Source organism: Diceros bicornis, chromosome 37, assembly GCF_020826845.1.
Source record: "Diceros bicornis minor isolate mBicDic1 chromosome 37, mDicBic1.mat.cur, whole genome shotgun sequence".
Lineage (NCBI taxonomy): Eukaryota > Metazoa > Chordata > Mammalia > Perissodactyla > Rhinocerotidae > Diceros > Diceros bicornis.
The window spans coordinates 9,157,381-9,175,181 of NC_080776.1; the positions used below are offsets into that span (position 1 = coordinate 9,157,381).

Below are 17,801 nucleotides of genomic sequence, written 5' to 3' on the forward strand. Positions count from 1 at the left end.
GACACATTTGGAAATATTGGCTACATTACCAAGGATTTGACTAGAATGTTATATTTTAAAAAGATGTACATAGATTCAGATACAGACAGCTTTAAGGAACTGTTTGAAACATTGGCCTAGTAACTTGCTTACAAGGTTTCAGCAGAGCAATCTTAAAAAAGAGCTTATATGGTCAATAACTATTCTTGCTGCATTTATATAAATAAACAGGCCAAGTTTAATACAAAAAAATTAGTTTTACTATGATTATCTTTAATAAAAATGGGGGTTATTATGGAGAGAGAAATTATGCTTGTACCTTTGTAGATATTAAATTCTAGTCCTATTAATTGTCTCTAAGGTTTTGTTATATACCTGTAAGCCGGGCTGGATCCTAAATTCTTCTAGTTTCCTTAAATGTCTGGCTACCGTACTCCAAATGATGTTTCCAATTTTACTGCTCTTGAAATCTTCTTTGAAGGGACTATAATAGGCCCTCCTCATGACCTAGATGGCAGTCAAACTTCAAGAACTCAAACCTTGGGTACATATCTCACAGCTAAAGAAGGTTCTGCCTGATATCTGGTCCTGAACAAACACTGGAGACCTCCAAATCAAATTGACCAGGAAGAGAAGCAGCTGATATCTGAGGCAGACAGCTTCCCCATGATGACCGGACCAGGCCTGTATACCCTCTTCCCACTGTTGTTCCTTACTTTATTTTCTCCCTCTCTTTCTTGGAAGGACAAATGTGCCCTTGTCCACATTTCCAAATCCCTTGCAAAAGGGGGAACCTCTCTGATTGCTGGATTTGCCATCAGAAACCTCAGTCTGTCTAAGACAGTAATGAGCCCTTAGTTCACCCTGTAAGTAATTTCACTGGGATTCCAGATACTGTTGTTTGTCTAAATTGCTCTGCTGGCCCGTTTTACCGAGTCAGAGTGCTAAGCCTGCCTAAACTCATTCCTTGCTTTAATTTCAGTCAGCCTTAGGAGGTGAAAACAAGATCTTTTGAATATTTGCATGAAAAATTCTGTGGGGCTGCCGATGTAACCCAGGCCATCTGTAAATTTCTTGATACACCCGTATATTTACGCAACCTCTCGATATGTAACAACATAGTATCTGAACCTTGGTCATATAAGGCTAACACCTCTATGCTGATGAACGAGTCTATGGATGATATCACTTATGCAGGGGCCTTATGTATACCCCCTGGTTACCTCTTCATCTGTGGGGGTTTCAGTAGTGGCCTTTATGCTTGGGTAACTCATTGCCTTGACAGCTGGAGAATAGAAGGACAGTGTGCCCTTGCTGTATTCACTGTCCTATTCTCTCTACATAACCAAACAGAGGCCTCTCACTGGTCTCTCCCATTGAATCTCCATAGTCGCTCTAAATGAGAACTTCCAGGAGACCTAGGCAACTCTGGGTTTGCCCCCATAGGGAGCGCTTTCTTCCCGTAGATTGGAGTGAGTGCCAACAAACATATGATCAGGGATCTCTCCCTGACTCTAGAAGAGTTGGCTGACTCCACAGCCAAAACAATTTCAGCTCAGCAACAGTTGCTTAACTCATTGGCCAGGGTAGTTTTGGATAATCATATAGCCCTTGATTATCTGCTTGCTGAGCGAGGAGGTGTCTTTGCAGTGGCAAACACCTCCTGTTGCATGTGGATAAATGCCTCTGAGGAAGTAGAAACCCAATTACATAAGATTAGAGGGCAAGCACAGTGGTTACAACAAATTTCACCCAACAATCCACTGCCTTTTGATTTTTTCAGCTGGTTACCTTCAGGTCTGGGCTCCTGGTTTAGAACCATCCTACAAACTGGGCTTATAGTATTGCTCTTAATCTTACACTGTATACTCGCTGTGAAGTTCTGTACCTATTGCCTGTTGAACCTCTGAAAAATGACGTACCTACTCAGGTGATGTTAGTTCAATAATTTGAAATGAGTTTTGATGCTTACAACCTCAGACAACTATAGAAGTGCCTGAGAGTTCTCCCTCCTAACTTTCCTTGTTGCTCAAATGTGGCCTCAATGGTTTCCAACCACTATGCACTTTCCCTCTGATGTGGGAAACGACATCCAGGAAAGGTTCTTCCTGGCACTGAGGGACAAAACCAGTACATCCGAGAACCTGACTGTTGATCAGTGATGCTTTTGGAGAAAGATCTTGATCAAAAGAGGAAAATGTGGAAATTAATAAAAGAAATCTTATTTAAATTGGGGTCGGGAAGCCCTGTAGGGGAAGCTCTCATGCACTATCACACATTGTCAATTATACCAAACAAGAAGAGAGGGATGCCCGCATCTTGGACAAGAAGTAAAACTGCTTTACTACTGAAGGAAGATTTCTCTCCCCACCCGGCAACAGCCCAGACAATGAGAAATGCCGCAGCTCAGCCAATGAGAAGCCGTTGCTGCCCTGAACTGTTACTTTCCCCCAAAGGACTTTCATTTTGAACAGCCTCTCCTTACTCCCCGTTTTTCTCTAGAAAGGTATTTCCCCTCCTTTGTTTGCCAGATTTGCCACAGCATGCACATCCCAAATTGCAATTCTTTTGGCTGTTCCCGAATAAACTCATTTTGAGCTAAAATAACAGGCAAATTTGCTTTTCAAGTTGACAGAACAAAAGGGGCCAGATGACTGCACAGTGAAGTTGTGGGGTACCCTGTTGTTGAGGACCCCCTCTAGACTGCAGTGAAGCAGTTTTATATTCTGCAGCTCTTTTCTAAGGGGGGCACAGAAAGCCCCCACCTCATCAGAACCCAGAGGTGATGGGAAACTGTCTCATGACAGCCTCCCAGGGGCATAGGGAGGCGAGTGCGAGGTGGCCTTATGGCAGTTCCTTGCAGGCCTCCAGTCCTCGGTGTTCTGGGAGGATCAGAAGGCTTTCAGCCTCGAAGACTCAGGAAGGCTGGGTTCAAGCCCTTGTGTATTTGGATGCACGCAAGGTCGGGAGGGTGCCGTGGCAGAGCTGTTACCCAGTGAAGTGACAGTGCCCATTAGTGTTGGAGCTGGAAGAGAACAAAACCTCCTGCCAAGCAGTCCCTGACCCCTCAACTGATGTCCCCAGCTGTGGTGACTGAGCTGAGATAAAAACACAGGACAATGAGACAGGCACTTTTTTTCCTATAAAAATTACCCTTTTTTTTTTTTCATGAGGAAGATTTTCACTGAGCTAACATCTGTGCCAGTCTTCCTCTGTTTTGTATGTGGGTCGCTGCCACAGCATGGCTGCCGCCGAGTGGTGTAGGTCCATGCCCTGGGAACCGAACCTGGGCCGCTGAATTGGAGCGCACCGAACTTCACCACCAGGCCACGGGGCCGGCCTCAAAATTGACCTTGTTTTTTAAAAAAATCACATAAATATGAGCTACGTGCTAATTATTTGTGATTACATACTACATTGAAGAGAAAATGTCATTTTGACTTAGTTGAAATAATTTGCAGAAGTGTAATATATGTTTATTGTAGAGACATCCAAAAATGTAAAGACATAAAAAGAAGAAAACGCAAATCTTCCATAATCCCAACATCCCGCACGTGTCACCTTGTACACATAGGTGCTTAATAAGCATTTATGAAATTAATACGTAAATTCACACATGATCTTGGAGGTAAGTAAGCATTATCTCTGCTTGCTTGTGCTTGGTGAGTAGGCTTCCGCTTTCCCCCGTGTGTCATCTACATATATATTTTTTAAAAAATGAAAGGTATACATATATATGTATAGAATATTACATATATATGAAATATATATTACATGCTACAACATGTATCATACTTCATTCCTTTTTATGGCTGAATAATATTCCGTTGTATGTATATACCACCATTTGCTTATTCATTCATCAGTTGATGACGTTTGGGTTGCTTCCACTTTTGACTATTGTGAGTCAGGCTGCTGTAAACATTCATGTGCAAGTCTCTGTGTGGCGTATGCTTTCATTTCTCTTGGATATATACTTACAAGTAGAATTGCTAGATCATATGGTAATTCTATGTTTAACTTTTTGAGGACCTGCCTAATGATTTTCCACAGCACCTGCACCATTTTTTATATTCCCATCAGCAACGCACAAGGGTTCTAATTCCTCCAATTTTAGTTCTTACATTTAGGTCATCTATCCATTTTGAGTTAATTTTTGTGTGGAGTGAGGTAGGGCTCCAACTTAATTCTTTTGCGCTTGGTTATCCAGCTGCCCCAGCATCATTTGTTGATGAGACTGTTCTCTCCCCATTGAATGGTCTTGGCACTTTTGTCTAACATCAATTGACCGTAGATGTTTGGGTTTATTTCGGGACTCTCAGTTCTAGTCCATTGGTCTTTCTAAGGATGTACATGTATCCTTAGCTACTGCTATGCTGTTTTGATTACTGTATCTTTGTAGTAAGTTTTAAAATCAGGAAGTGTGAATCTTGCAACTTTGTTTCTCTTTTTCAATATTGTTTTGGCCCTTTAGGGCCTCTTGCAGTTCCGTATGAATTTAAGGATTAATTTTTCCATTTCTTCAGAAAAGGCCGTTGGAATTTTGATGGAAATTGCGTCAAATTTTTAGGTCGCTTTGGGGAGTACTGCCATCTTAATATTAAATCTCCCAGTCTATGAACATGGGATATCTTTCCATTTATTTGGTTCTTTAATTTCTTTTAGCAAGTTTTGTAGTTTTTAGTGTACAAGTGTTTTACCTCCATAGTTAAATTTATTCCTAAATATTTTATTCTTTTTTTTTTTTTTTTTTGCTGAGGGAGAGTCACCCTGAGCTAACATCTGTGCCAGTCTTCTTCTATTTTGTATGTGGGTCGCCACCACAGTGTGGCTGCTGATGAGTGGTGTAGGTCTGTGCCTGGAAACCAAACCTGGGCCGCTGAAGCAGAGTGCACTGAACTTAACCACTAGGCTGCTGGGGCTGGCCCCTAAGTGTTATATTCTTTTGGATGCTATGTATTAGTCTGTTGTAGCTGCCATAACAAAATACCACAGACTGGGTGCCTTAAACAATCGAAATTTATTTTCTCACAATTCTGGAGGCTGGAAGTCTGAGATCAGGGTGCCAGTGTGTTGAGTTTCTGGTGAGAGCTCTCTTCCTGGCTTGTAGACAGCTGCCTTTTCCCTGTGATCTCACATGGCCTTTCCTTGGCATGTATGTGGGGGGGGGAGGGGAGAGAGAGAGAGAGCACACTCTCTGATATCTCTTCTTATGAGGGCACTAATCCTATTGGATCAGGGCCTCACTCTTATTTAATCTTAATCATTCATTTAATCTTAATTACTTCCTTAGAGGCCCCATCTCTAAATACAGCCATGATACCGGCTCAAGACAAGGTTGACATGAGGGAAGCCATATTGTAGAAAAAAAAAACTCGATTGTAACTTTGAATGACCTCTGACAAACTAACCCACCTGGATATGCACCCTCCTGGAGATCTAACTGCTCTGTAGATTTTACGACCCCTGCTTGTGCATGTACCTCCCAGCTGTGATAAGATGATAACTTCGTTTTTTTGAGTTCCTTAGGAATGTGATGACCCCCGAACAGAGAATCTATGCTGATAGCCATCATCAGTGAAAACTGAAAGATCTGGTGTGGCACTCTCAGTCTATAACACCAGAAGGTCAACATTCCTAACCCCCTCCCCAATAACCCAATGGCCTCTATAACTGCTGTAAGATTTTGTGCCCCCTTAAGATGGTTCTTTTGGACATGAGTTGGCCATCTTCCCTCTTGCTAGCAAGCTGTAATAAAAAAGTCCTTTTTCTCCTACCACCTTGCCTCTTGACTATTGGTATGTCTTGCGGCAAGCAGAAGGCCCCACGTTGGGCAGTAACAGCCATATTGGGGGTTAAGGCCTCAACATATGAATTTTGGGGAGACACAAACATTCGGTCCATAACAGATGCTGTTGTAAATGGAATTATTTTCTTAATTTCCTTTTCACATTATACTTCCAGGCTTTTGAAACTAATGCCCACTCCAGTGGAGCCACTGTTACCAGTTTCTTGTGTATCTTCTTCCCTACTTCCTTTCTGTCTCTGTCTCTGTTTCTCTCCCATATATTCTCTGCAACTGTTTTTCCCACTTGATTCATCAACAACTGCCAAATATTTATTAAGTCTCTATAATGTGCCTGGCAATGTGTCACACAATATGAGAGGTAATAAAGAAGTATGACCTGGTTCCTGCCCTCAAAGATTTTCAATCTAGCTGAAGAGACAAAACATCTGTAAAATAATTGCAGAACAATTTATGAGCACATGTAATCAAATTCTCCACTGTGTGGCTCATGCACTAGGATGCAAACTCTCTAAGGGAAGGTCTTTTCTGCTGTGCTTGCAGCTGTATCCCAGGCCCTAGATCAGTAGAGGAGGAATAGGATCTGAGCTCAATAAATGAATGTGAATGAATTCAACACTCTCCATCTTTGGAGTCTCACCTGGTAGAAGCTACCCCTCCCATTCATCCTGGAAGACTATCCCTGGGGGACTCCGTTCTGCAAAGTGGTACTCAGACAGGACCTTATGTGACAACCCTGGGGCTCTCTAACTGGCTCAGGTTACAGCCTAACAGTAGGCTTGCAGACACATCACACATCTCTCAGCAAGTATTCTGGTGTCTTTCTAAAATAAGTTCTCATATAAATAGATCCTTGCTAAGTTTCACCAGGTAGACTGACTGAGAAGAGGAATATGGAGGAAGAGGCAAGAAAGCCTGGCCTAGGCAAACAGGGAAATGTCACAGAACCCTCCAAACTGAGCCAGGAAGTGGTGCCAGAGGCTTTGGATGCCGGAGAAGAAGCTGGTGCCCGGCTGAATAAATGGTTATTGATCTGGTCTTTTAAAGCATGAAGTTTTTTTTTTCTGATTACAAGATCATGATAGAAAATTTGGAAAACAAATCACAGAATAAAGAAGAAGATAAACTGTGAGCTGTGACCCAGAGATAACCAGTGTTTCCCTTTTTATAAAAACGTTACATGCAATTTTACTTGAACTTAGCAGAAGAAAAAGAAACCAAACTTCAGGTGAACATTTCTTCGAAATGAGATACCATTTCTTCAACAGAGGGTCCTCTAAAGTTAAAGAATTAAGAGACATGTTAAGGGGTTGGGGTTATTGCAGAGGTCCGCAACCTGGGGTCATTTTGCCCCCCGGGAACATTTTCGCAATGTTTGGAGATGGTTTTCTGGTTGTCACAACTTGGGGTGGGGGGCAATGCTAGAGGGTAAAGGCCAGGGAGGCTGCTAAATATCCTACAGTGCACGGGACAGTCCACCACAACAGAGAATTACCCAGCCCCAATAACCCTGGGTCATCGCATAGTTGTGGTGGTTTAAATAGCACATATTTTTAAAGGGCTTAATTTTGTTTCCAGTTAGTAAGACATAGTCAGTTTTCTCAAGAACCAGCGGAGTGAGTGGTTGAGAGCGTGGCCTCCAACCAGGTGGTCTGACTTTGAACCCTGACCCTGCCACTTACCAGTAAAGTGACCTTGGGCAACCTCTTTGGGGCTCAGTTTCCTCATCTGCAAAATTGTGGTAACTTGACATCTACCTCGTACAGCTGTAGTGAGTACTGAATGAGCTCATATAAGCAAAGTGCTTGGAACAGCATCTGGTGTATGCTAAGCTCCATGGAAATATTTGCTATTATTATTATTAATATTATGTTATTAATATCTTAAACCAAACTGGAAACACAAATTAAGCTTACTTTTAGGATAATTCTTTTTTTGTGTGTCTGTGTGAGGAAGATCAGCCCTGAGCTAATCTGCCAGTCCTCCTCTTTTTTTTTTGCTGAGGAAGACTGGCCCTGAGCTAACATCCGTGCCCATCTTCCTCCGCTTTATATGGGACGCTGCCACAGCATGGCTTGATAAACGGTGCGTCAGTGCGCGCCCGGGATCCGAACCGGCAAACCCCGGGCTGCCGCAGCGGAGTGCACGCACTTAACAGCTTGCGCCACCGGGCTGGCCCCAGGATAATTCTTTTAGTAGATTAAAATAGTTGTATAAGTAAAGTATTTTTTTAAATGGAGCCTTTAAGAAAAATAAACAAAATGAATATGGCTAGGGCCCACTTCTAAATCTAAGGAGTATATACATGAATCCAGAGGTTCAGCTAGGCTTTCCTGCTTTCTGGAATTACCTGATGAATGGCAGATGATTTATTGTTTCAGAAAACACTTTCTTTCTTTTTCCCTTTAGATTTAAAAAATTTGAATACATTCTCATAGTTCAAAACTCAAAACAATATCACAAAGTATACATTGCACAGTCCTTACTCCCACCACTCTCCCCTCCGCCTTCCCATAGGGAATTGCTTTAATTAGTTTCTGATGTATCAATCCAGTGTTTCTCTATAAAAGCAGATGCAAATGCTGTATATTCTTATTTAGCCCCCCTTTCTTAGACAACAGATACCATACTGTTTCATTTAACAACCTACCTTGGCTATCTGTCTATCTTTCTGTATTAGTACACAAGGGGCTGCTTCATCTTCTTTTTCAAGGTTATATAGTATTCCATTATGTAGGTGTCCATACTTTATTTATAATGTGTTTGTAATTTTTATAAATATTAACAAATTGTCCTCCATGTAGGGTTGTGTCGTTTTAGACTCCCCCAGCAGTGTGTGAATATGTCTCTTTCTCTCCAGGAATCAGTGTAGTTTATAGACAATCAGCTGTTCAAAATCATACCAAACTGACAGGCATTACCGAGAGGTGAAAGTGGGAAACGAGCCTAAATGGATGTTGGGGGTTTGTCAAGGCTGTCTTCCATTGGCGGAATCAGCCGTTAACTCAGGGTGGATTCTGGGCAATTGGGTAATATATTGCGGGCAATCATGTTGCATTGATCCTAGGAGAATCTAGTTTTTAATGCCAATAGTAAGACTGGCACTTTTTTGGACTATGAGTTGGATGAAGTTTCCTCCTGTGATTTGAATGATAGATCTCTTCTCCATAATTTTAATGTCTCTTTTACAGATGCTCTTTGGCCTAATTTCTATTCTAGAGAAGATTCTGATCCTCTTAAAATCTCTTCAGTAACAGATTATGAAAGATGAAGTCCCTGGGAAACCACTATGTTTCATTTTCTTTCAGTTTGTAGGTATAACTTAGCCAGTAAATTTAGTCTCAGTATTTGTGGGTTCTTTTAAGTTTTACCCACCCAAAACCAAAATATATTTATTTTCTCCCTCATTTTCAGCAACTATAAAAACATCGTAGCCATATCAATTTCATAGATGCCATGCGTATCAATTGTCAAGTGCTTTAGAAATTCTAAGATAAAATATTTGAGAATTACATAACACAGCAAATAATTTTATACATTTATTTATTTTTAAATTTATACCACATAGTTTTCTTCGTATTTGGATCCTGACTTTCTCATTCAGCTTCTTGTTTTTCCTGGTGTTTCTTTTTTCTTGTTGACTACATGAGGTGTTTATCTTTATCTCATTGACACCGAGCTACAGTAGATGTAAATGCTTCTATGAAGGAGCCACAGGCATTCTACTATACTGCACTAAAAGGCTCAGTTTCCCTAAAACCCTGGACCCCAAATATCTACACCTCAGCATACCCCAGTTTGTCACTTATCCCACTTTTCCAAAATCTCATTCCTCCAAGGACCTCAATTACCCCGGGTCCACCAGATACTCATTGCTCTCAGTATTCTAACTCCTGGGCGCACATGTTTTTTTTTTTTTTTTTTTTGTGAGGAGATCAGCCCTGAGCTAACATCCGCCAATCCTCCTCTTTTTTTTTTTTTTTTGCTGAGGAAGACGGCCCTGGGCTAACATCGGTGCCCATCTTCCTCCACTTTATATGGGACGCCGCCACAGCATGGCTTGACAAGCAGTGCGTCGGTGCGCGCCCGGGATCCGAACCAGCGAACCCCGGGCCGCCGCAGCGGAGCGCGCGCACTTAACCGCTTGCGCCACCGGGCCGGCCCCCGCACATGTTTTTCAGTGTTCTCCTTTTGGAACTACAGGCCATCCCAGTGCCTACCTCCTACACAATGTGCTTTTGCCCAGCCCGTTTGCTCTGGTGTGGCCATCGGACACTCCGCCATGCTGTCTCCTCTCCCAGAAGTGCCTGCCCGGCTGAGCCACAGTTATTCAGCTTTGGTTGAACTCCACAGGTGCGGTACAAGGCCAAGTATGGTCCAATATGGATAACCCGCCGAGGGCCTCGACTCTATGTGAACCTGGCCAGTGCCCCACTCCTGGAGGAAGTGATGCGGCAAGAGGGCAAATACCCAGTACGAGACTACATGGATTTATGGAAGGAGCACCGGGACCTGCATGGCCTGGCCTATGGGCCCCTCACCACGTGAGCTGGGGCCTGAAGAGACTGGAATAGGGCCTCTGAGGGCCAAGCCCAAGCACAGTGGCCCTGGGTAGCCAGTGGATAATGGGTAGAGTAGGCTCTCCCTGCATCCTCCAAGCCTGATACTCAGTCCAGACAGGTTGTGATGGGCTGAAGCCCAGGGACCGTTCGTTGGCTTTTCCACGAATACATTGGATGACTTTGGAAAAATGAATGATTTCTCCCTCCTTGGCCTTATGTTTCTCATATGTAAAATGGGAATTTTGGACTGGAGTGCCTCTGTGGTATCTCTAGGACCTTCCCAGCTCCATTATTCTACAGTATGGTTGAAAGTATACCGACTCAAATCATCATGGGTCATATCTGTTTATAGTTGAAAAAACATCATCACCATATTAGTTGGGAGGGCTCAATTTAAAACATGGATGTCAAGCAACTAGAGAAAATAAATAGCTATTCGTTGTTTTGGGAGCTCTGTTAACATACTATAGCAAAAAGAAGTCTGTAATATATCCACTTACAAACTGTGGCATTAGCAATGGTTTATGGCCAATGATTCCCAATTATTCACCTCAGTTGGCACTGCCAAAATAATCTTAACTTTTCTATGTATAAACACAAGGCTGAAACCTACATCTATCTCTGTGTGTGGCGGGCATCCATGGAAGTTATATCCAACAAGGATACAATACATAATTTGGGAACTATTTTTAAAAATTAGTTACTTCTTAAGGGATTAAAGTTGATTCTCGTGGTGGTAACAATGGTAATAACTAACCATGTGTTTGTGACGTGGCAGACAATAGTCTAGTTCCTTTACTTGTATTATTTCATTGTATCCTTACAGTAAGCCCAGGAAGTAGAGAGTATTATTGTCCCCATTTTATAGGTAAAGAAACTGAGGCCTGGGGAGGTTTTGCATCACCAGAGGTGACACAACTAGCAAATGGTGGTATAGATCTCTCTGATTCTGGAATTCAAGAATTTACTGCCTTGACACTTTTGGAAAGGAAACACTTTTCCGGAAGGTTCATCCCCTCTGTCTTTGATCCCTATACATTCATTCTCCCATCTCATGTTTTTCTTTCTTTTTCCTGGTTCCTTCAGAACTTAAACAACAATTCCTGGGCCCTTTATTCAAAGTTCTGGGGCGAGAATAGAGAATGTCTGTTTTCAAGAGCTCTTTAACTTGATGTCTGACCCTGAGGGCAAGATTTGGATCTCAGGTTTCATCAGGTCAGCCAACGTCTGGCCTTGATGGCTCAGATTCAAGATTGAAGCTGAACATGATGTACATCCTTGGTGATCCATTTATACTCTTTTACTCTAAAGTCAGTTTCCTAAATATACTGTAGCATATATAATACTATACATATATTTAAAAACTATTTTGCTAATCTATGTGGGTTTTTTTGTTTTAACATTAGATCTCATTATATAAAACATATTTCCCCAAGAAATATTTTAACAACCATGGAAATGCTCTCATTTCAGTTCTGCAAATCTGATTTCTGCTGTTGGGAGGGTTTTACTCTTGGAGAAGCACCTACAACCTGAAGTTCCAATAAATGGGTCTATTCTGGTTTTCTTTTCTTTTTCAGCAGCACTTTTAGTTTATCTTTTGCAGGTTTTCCCCAACGTATTAAAGAAAACTTTTGGGGTTTGAGGTTTATTTAAATAAATAATTTTTTTTTCTTTTTTTTTTTTTGTGAGGAAGATCAGCCCTGAGCTAACATCCATACCAATCCTCCTCTTTTTGCTGAGGAAGACTGGCCCTGAGCTAACATCCTTTCCCATCTTCCTCCACTTTATGTGGGATGCCGCCACAGTGTGGCCTGACAAGCGGTGCGTCGGTGCGTGCCCGGGATCTGAACCTGAGCCGCCAGCAGCCGAGCGCCAGCACTTAACCGCTACGCCACAGGGCCGGTGCCCTAAATAAATAATTTTTAAAAATAAAAAATCTGATCCTTGACTTAAGACTTTTTAATGTTTTTTCTTTTTAAAATACCTTGTTGTTTTTTTTTTCCTTTGTGAGGAAAAGTAGCCCCGAGCTAACATCTGTTGCCAATCCTCCTCTTTTTGCTGAGGAAGATTGGCCCTGGGCTAACATCTGTGCCCATCTTCCTCTCCTTTATATGTGGGAGGCCTGCTACAGCATGGCCTGATAAGCGGTGCATAGGTCTGTGCCCAGGATCTGAACCTGGGAACCCCGGGCTGCTGAAGCAGAGCACGCAAACTTAACCACTGCACCACTGGGCTGGCCTCACCTTATTGGTTTTTAAAAATCAAAAGTCATACTTAGTGAAAAATACCAATAATAAAATATTGTCTCCCCACCCCCCCACTCCCATCCCATCCATCTAAGTAGTCCTGACAGTTTGGTGTGTGTTCTTCCCTACTTGATGTAGAAACATGCAGATATACATATGGATATGTAGGGTTTCCTCTCTTCCTCTTAAAATTGGACCAAATTGTACTTATTACTCTGCAACTAGCTTTTCAAAAATTGACCTGTACCCAGCTTGCTTAGGAAAGGTGACAGGTTTGGGGGACAGCTGAGGGTGGGGACAGCCCCTGAACATTAAGCCTCCCTATGGGAAGCATGTTCTCATCCACATGAGCATCCCTGCCTAACCGGGTGGGGTACCCAACTACCTACTGAATGGCTGTGGCAAGAGGGCTGGGGCATCAGCCTGGTGGGTCTCCCTGTCCCCTTGGCCCACTGAGCCAAGTAGAGCATGAAGGTCCAGAGTCTGAGCACCCCAGGAACCCTAATTTGCTCTTCCTTTATCCCTCATCCTCCATGCAAAGGGACTGGAACCACTGTAGCTCTTCCTCATTTCACATACAGAAGATTCTGGAGTTGTATCGTCCTGAGATAATCATAGTCAACATTCATTAAGCATTTACCATGTGCCAGGCTACTGATCTAAGCATTTTAATTATCTGAACAACTCTACTAAGATAGGCACTCTTATTATTCCCATTTTACAGAAGGGGAAACTGAGGCACGGAGGAGTTAAGTCACCTGCCTAAGGTCATTCAGCCAGTAATCATCAGACCTGTCATTTGACCCTAGGCAGTCTGGTTCTACTTTAACCCACTTTAACCACTTCCACTCTAGTGAGATTCTGAAGTTTTGTGACTCGAAGATTCTGTCCTTTGAAAGTTTAGTGATTCTATAATTCTAAATAGAGTAGTCTGAGATCTTCCTAGACTCCAGAGGGGTCTCAGGGTGGGAAGATACCATCTAATCTGCCCCCCATCAGATACTTACATTTGTGTTGCTCCTCCATTCTCCACAGGGAAGGAGAGGCCTGGTACCGGCTGCGCCAGGCTCTGAACCAGCGGCTGCTGAAGCCAGCTGAAGCTGCGCTCTACACGGATGCTCTGAATGAGGTGATTGACGACCTCATGGCTCGACTCAGCCAGCTGCGGGTGGAGAGTGCCTCGGGGGACCAGGTGCCCGACATTGCTCACCTTTTCTACCACTTTGCCTTGGAAGGTACCCTTGTTGGGAGAGGGGCTGGAGTGGGTGGACATGGGTCAGGGGTAGGTTGTGCTCCTCCTCCTCAAAGCCCCCTGGATTCCGTGTGCCATGGCGCTGCCTCTTGTGACGGCTTCTGTGCACTGCCAGCTATATCCTACATCCTGTTTGAGAAACGTATTGGCTGCCTGGAGCGTTCCATCCCGCAGGACACCATGGCCTTCATCAGATCTGTTGATCTCATGTTCCGGAACTCAGTCTATAGCATCTTCCTCCCCCAGTGGACTCGCTCCCTGCTGCCCTTCTGGAAGTGGTACCTGGATGGCTGGAACAACATCTTCTCTTTTGGTGAGAAGTCCAGGGAAGGAAGTTGGGGGGTGGGTCCCAGGGTCTGTGCACGAACAGCCTCTCCCAAGACCAAGTCCTTCCTCATGCTACCAGCTGTTGGAGTAGCTCTTGGTTCTTGGACTTGTTCTCCATTGTCCCTGTAGGGAAGAAGATGGTTGATCAGAAACTCAAGGAAATAGAGGCCCAGCTGCAGACAGGGGGTCCAGAGGGGGTCCGGATATCTGGCTACCTGCACTTCCTGCTGACCGGCGGACAGCTCAGTCTTCATGAGGCCATGGGCAGCCTGCCTGAGCTGCTCTTGGCTGGAGTAGACACGGTGCGTGAGAGGGGCCGGTGAAGAGACCAGGGGCTCCCAGCTCCCATCCTGAACCAATTCCCCATTACCCCCCACCTGAGCCTGATCTTTGTCCCTCCAGGTACCTGCTTCTCTTTCTGTGACATGGATGTAGAGCTAGAAGGAAAAGGGGGGGTCATTCACTCCAGCGGAGGCAGGCAGGGAATGGTCCTTTTGTAAGGGGGGGTTCCATCACGTCCTGGAGCCCTTCGGACATCTGGGAAGTTTCATCTCATCTAATTGGGTTTCTCTCTCTATTCAGTCTCCTCTGTGTTAGAGTGTGATTCTCCATCACGTTGGTCCTCGTCCCGCTGTGGAGTCACATTCAGCATGGAGGGCCCCATTAATTAATTTTTCTCCCACATTTTGCACACACTCACTCGCCCACCCTCCCGCTACCAAGCTGAGCTCTTTCCTAGGAATCCCTCCTCACTTCCTCTCCCTCTACCTCCCAGACATCTAACACGCTGACGTGGGCCCTGTACCACCTTTCGAAGAGCCCGGAGACCCAGGCGGCCTTGCACAAGGAAGTGGTGGGTGTGGTGCCAGCAGGGCAGGTGCCCCAGTACAAGGACTTTGCTCACATGCCCTTGCTCAGAGCTGTGCTTAAGGAGACCCTGCGGTAGGCTACTGTTCCTGGGAGCACAGGGTCTGTGTGTGGGGGAGGACTCAGACACAGGAGTAGGAAGTGGGTGCTGGTTAACTGGGGCTAGGGCCAGGGGGAGATCGGAAGAGGGGCCTTGGGGACCAGAGAGGTGAGGTTGAAGGGGTGGGCCCTTTGCCCCTTCTTGGATCCAGGGGCAGACCTGCACCTTCTTTTCCCTGCAGTCTCTACCCTGTGGTCCCCACGAACTCCCGGATCATCACGGAAAAGGAAGTTGAAGTTGGTGGCTTCCTCTTCCCCAAGAACGTGAGTAGGGCTAGAAAGCCAGGGTTCCCAGGGATGCCCCACAGCCCTAAGCTCATGTGCAGCCCATTCTTCCTCTGCAGACCCAGTTTGTGTTGTGCCACTATGTGGTGTCCCGGGACCCGAGCATCTTCCCTGAGCCTGAGAGCTTCCGGCCCCAACGCTGGCTGAGGAACTGCCAGTCTGAAACTTTTGGGGTCCAACACCCGTTTGGCTCTGTGCCCTTTGGCTATGGGATCCGGGGTTGCTTGGGCCGCAGGATTGCAGAGCTGGAGATGCAGCTGCTGCTGACAAGGGTGAGTGGGGAGAGGAGCGTGTGGACCAGGGAGGGCTGAAGGAGGCTGTGGGGAGGAGAGGAGGGAGGCACAGGGTGGGAATGTGCAGAGGAGGGCAGTGGATGGAGATCACAGACTCTAACCGCCCCATGTGTGCATTTTACCTCCCAGCTGCTCCAGCAGTACGAGGTGGTCCTGTCTCCTGAGACAGGGGAGGTGAAGAGTATAGCCCGCGTCGTCCTGGTTCCCCATAAGAAGGTGGGCGTGCGTTTCCTGCAGAGACAGTGCTGAGCTGGGCCTTTGCCTTCCTGGGGCAGCCCCCTTTCCTCCCTCCCTGGCATGGTAATTCCTGGCCACTGCTGTGTCTTGGATGAGGAGAGAGAGAAAGGGGCTGCCAGATGCCAGAGGTTGGAGAAACTCAGTGCACTTCCTACAGAACCCTGAACTTTTGTGACTTTTATCATGTTGAGCATCTCCCTCTTGGAGGAAAGGCCATCCCTTTCTCACATTGCTATGCTTGGGGGAAATATAGAATAAAGGGACTTTTATTGATAACTGGAGGCCTTTGTCATTCTTCTTGATGACCCAGCATCTGAAGCCCTCTCTGTATTTGGGGAACACCCTCTACCCACTCAGGAATCTTGGTGGGAAGCAGAGCTGCCTCCCTCTGTGGAAACTGAGAATACCATATGCCTTCCCAGACCTCACAGAGAAGACTTAGCTTCACTTGGCATTAGCTGAGGCCCTGTCTGAGCCAGAGTTGCAAAGCGATTCCCTGGGCACTGAGAGTGGCACCCTCTTTTGAACAGAAAGTGCTTAGATATAGGCAGTAAAGTGCTACAAAAATTGTTGGAAGAGCTCCAGGCTAGGCCTATGGGAATGACTCTCAGCACACCCCAGGGTGCTGACAAGCCTGGGAATAGCATGTTGGCCAAGAGGATGAGAGTTAGGAAGCTATTGCTACAACTATTGGCCTTACTCCTCTTCCTTGTCACCCAGGTCTGTGGTGGCAAAAAACAAACAAACAAAAAGATAGCCTCCCACTCCCTTGACTGCCCCTGACAGCAGAAAGAGCCGGAACAGCAGAAGTGTGGCACCTGCCTCATGATCACCTTCCAAATCTCTCTCACGTACAACTGAGAAGGGGAACATAAGTCCTGCCTGGAACTCTAGCTGCAAGAGAGTCCGGGGATTGTAGTTTTTAGCTTTCCAGCCTCTTCAGTACAGGAAGCCAACTAGAAGGAAAGTGGGTTGGCATTGATGTCTGGTGTACCATCCCACAAACTTGCAAAGTCAGTGAGTCCCAGAGCATCATAGAGTCCCAGCCCCAGTTATAAATTTCTGCTGAGTCATAGAAAACTGAAGTCGAATTTCTAATGTCTCTGGGGATTTGATTTTGAGCCCATTAAAAAAATCATCTCATTGCCCTGATTAAAATCCTTCAGTACTCCCCTCAGCCCTGAGGCACAGCACAAAGTCCTTTCTGTGGCTCAGGAGACTCCTTGTGGGAGCTTCCGGGTGGGTGAACACGTGGAGGTGCTGGGAGTGTGGAGCGCCTGGAGAGGGCACGGGAGCTCCACGCCCTTTCCCCATGCCTTGCCCTACGCATCTCTTCCATCTGGCTGTTCCTGAGTTGGGATCTCAGAGCTATTTGGCAATCAGAGTCTACATATTTGAGCCCTCTCCAAGGGGCTGAATGTGTTAAAAACAAACCAAAACAAACTAAAAACCCCCAAACAAAACAACAACAAAAGACTCTGTGTTCTGGCACCCTACCCTCCACACCCGCCATCCTCCCACCCAGACACCCTTCCACAGCCGAGCCCAAATTCCTCGTATTTCCCGGAACACATTGTGCTCTTTCCGGCCTCAATACTTTGTACTTAATGTCCTCTCTCCTTGGAACACCCTCTTCACCAACTGTTATGTCATCCCAGAGAACTTGCTCCTCCTCAGGACTCAGCTCAAATGTCACTGCCTCTGCAAAGCCTTCCCTGACCTCTCTGGGTGAGTGTGAGCACTTCCTCTTGTGCTTTCCCCCATTCCCTCTTATAGAACTGAGGACTCAGCCTGTTCACCCTGTTGTAGACCCGACTGTCTCCCCAACCGGCTATGAGACCCCTG

The 17,801-nt window shown here is 45.3% G+C and overlaps 1 protein-coding gene across 1 annotated transcript in view; it reads left to right on the plus strand.

Annotated features, from left to right (window-relative positions):
• LOC131399036 (sterol 26-hydroxylase, mitochondrial) overlaps positions 1–16,237 on the plus strand; it is a 41,685-nt gene extending 25,448 nt beyond the window's left edge. Inside the window, exons 2-9 of the mRNA XM_058533019.1 lie at positions 10,139–10,329; positions 13,632–13,831; positions 13,964–14,161; positions 14,305–14,477; positions 14,951–15,117; positions 15,324–15,405; positions 15,486–15,698; positions 15,849–16,237. Of these exons, the coding sequence (XP_058389002.1) occupies positions 10,139–10,329; positions 13,632–13,831; positions 13,964–14,161; positions 14,305–14,477; positions 14,951–15,117; positions 15,324–15,405; positions 15,486–15,698; positions 15,849–15,968 (1,344 nt within the window). The 3' untranslated portion in view covers positions 15,969–16,237. The remainder of the gene's footprint in view (positions 1–10,138; positions 10,330–13,631; positions 13,832–13,963; positions 14,162–14,304; positions 14,478–14,950; positions 15,118–15,323; positions 15,406–15,485; positions 15,699–15,848) is intronic.
• The last annotated feature ends 1,564 nt before the right edge of the window (positions 16,238–17,801 follow it).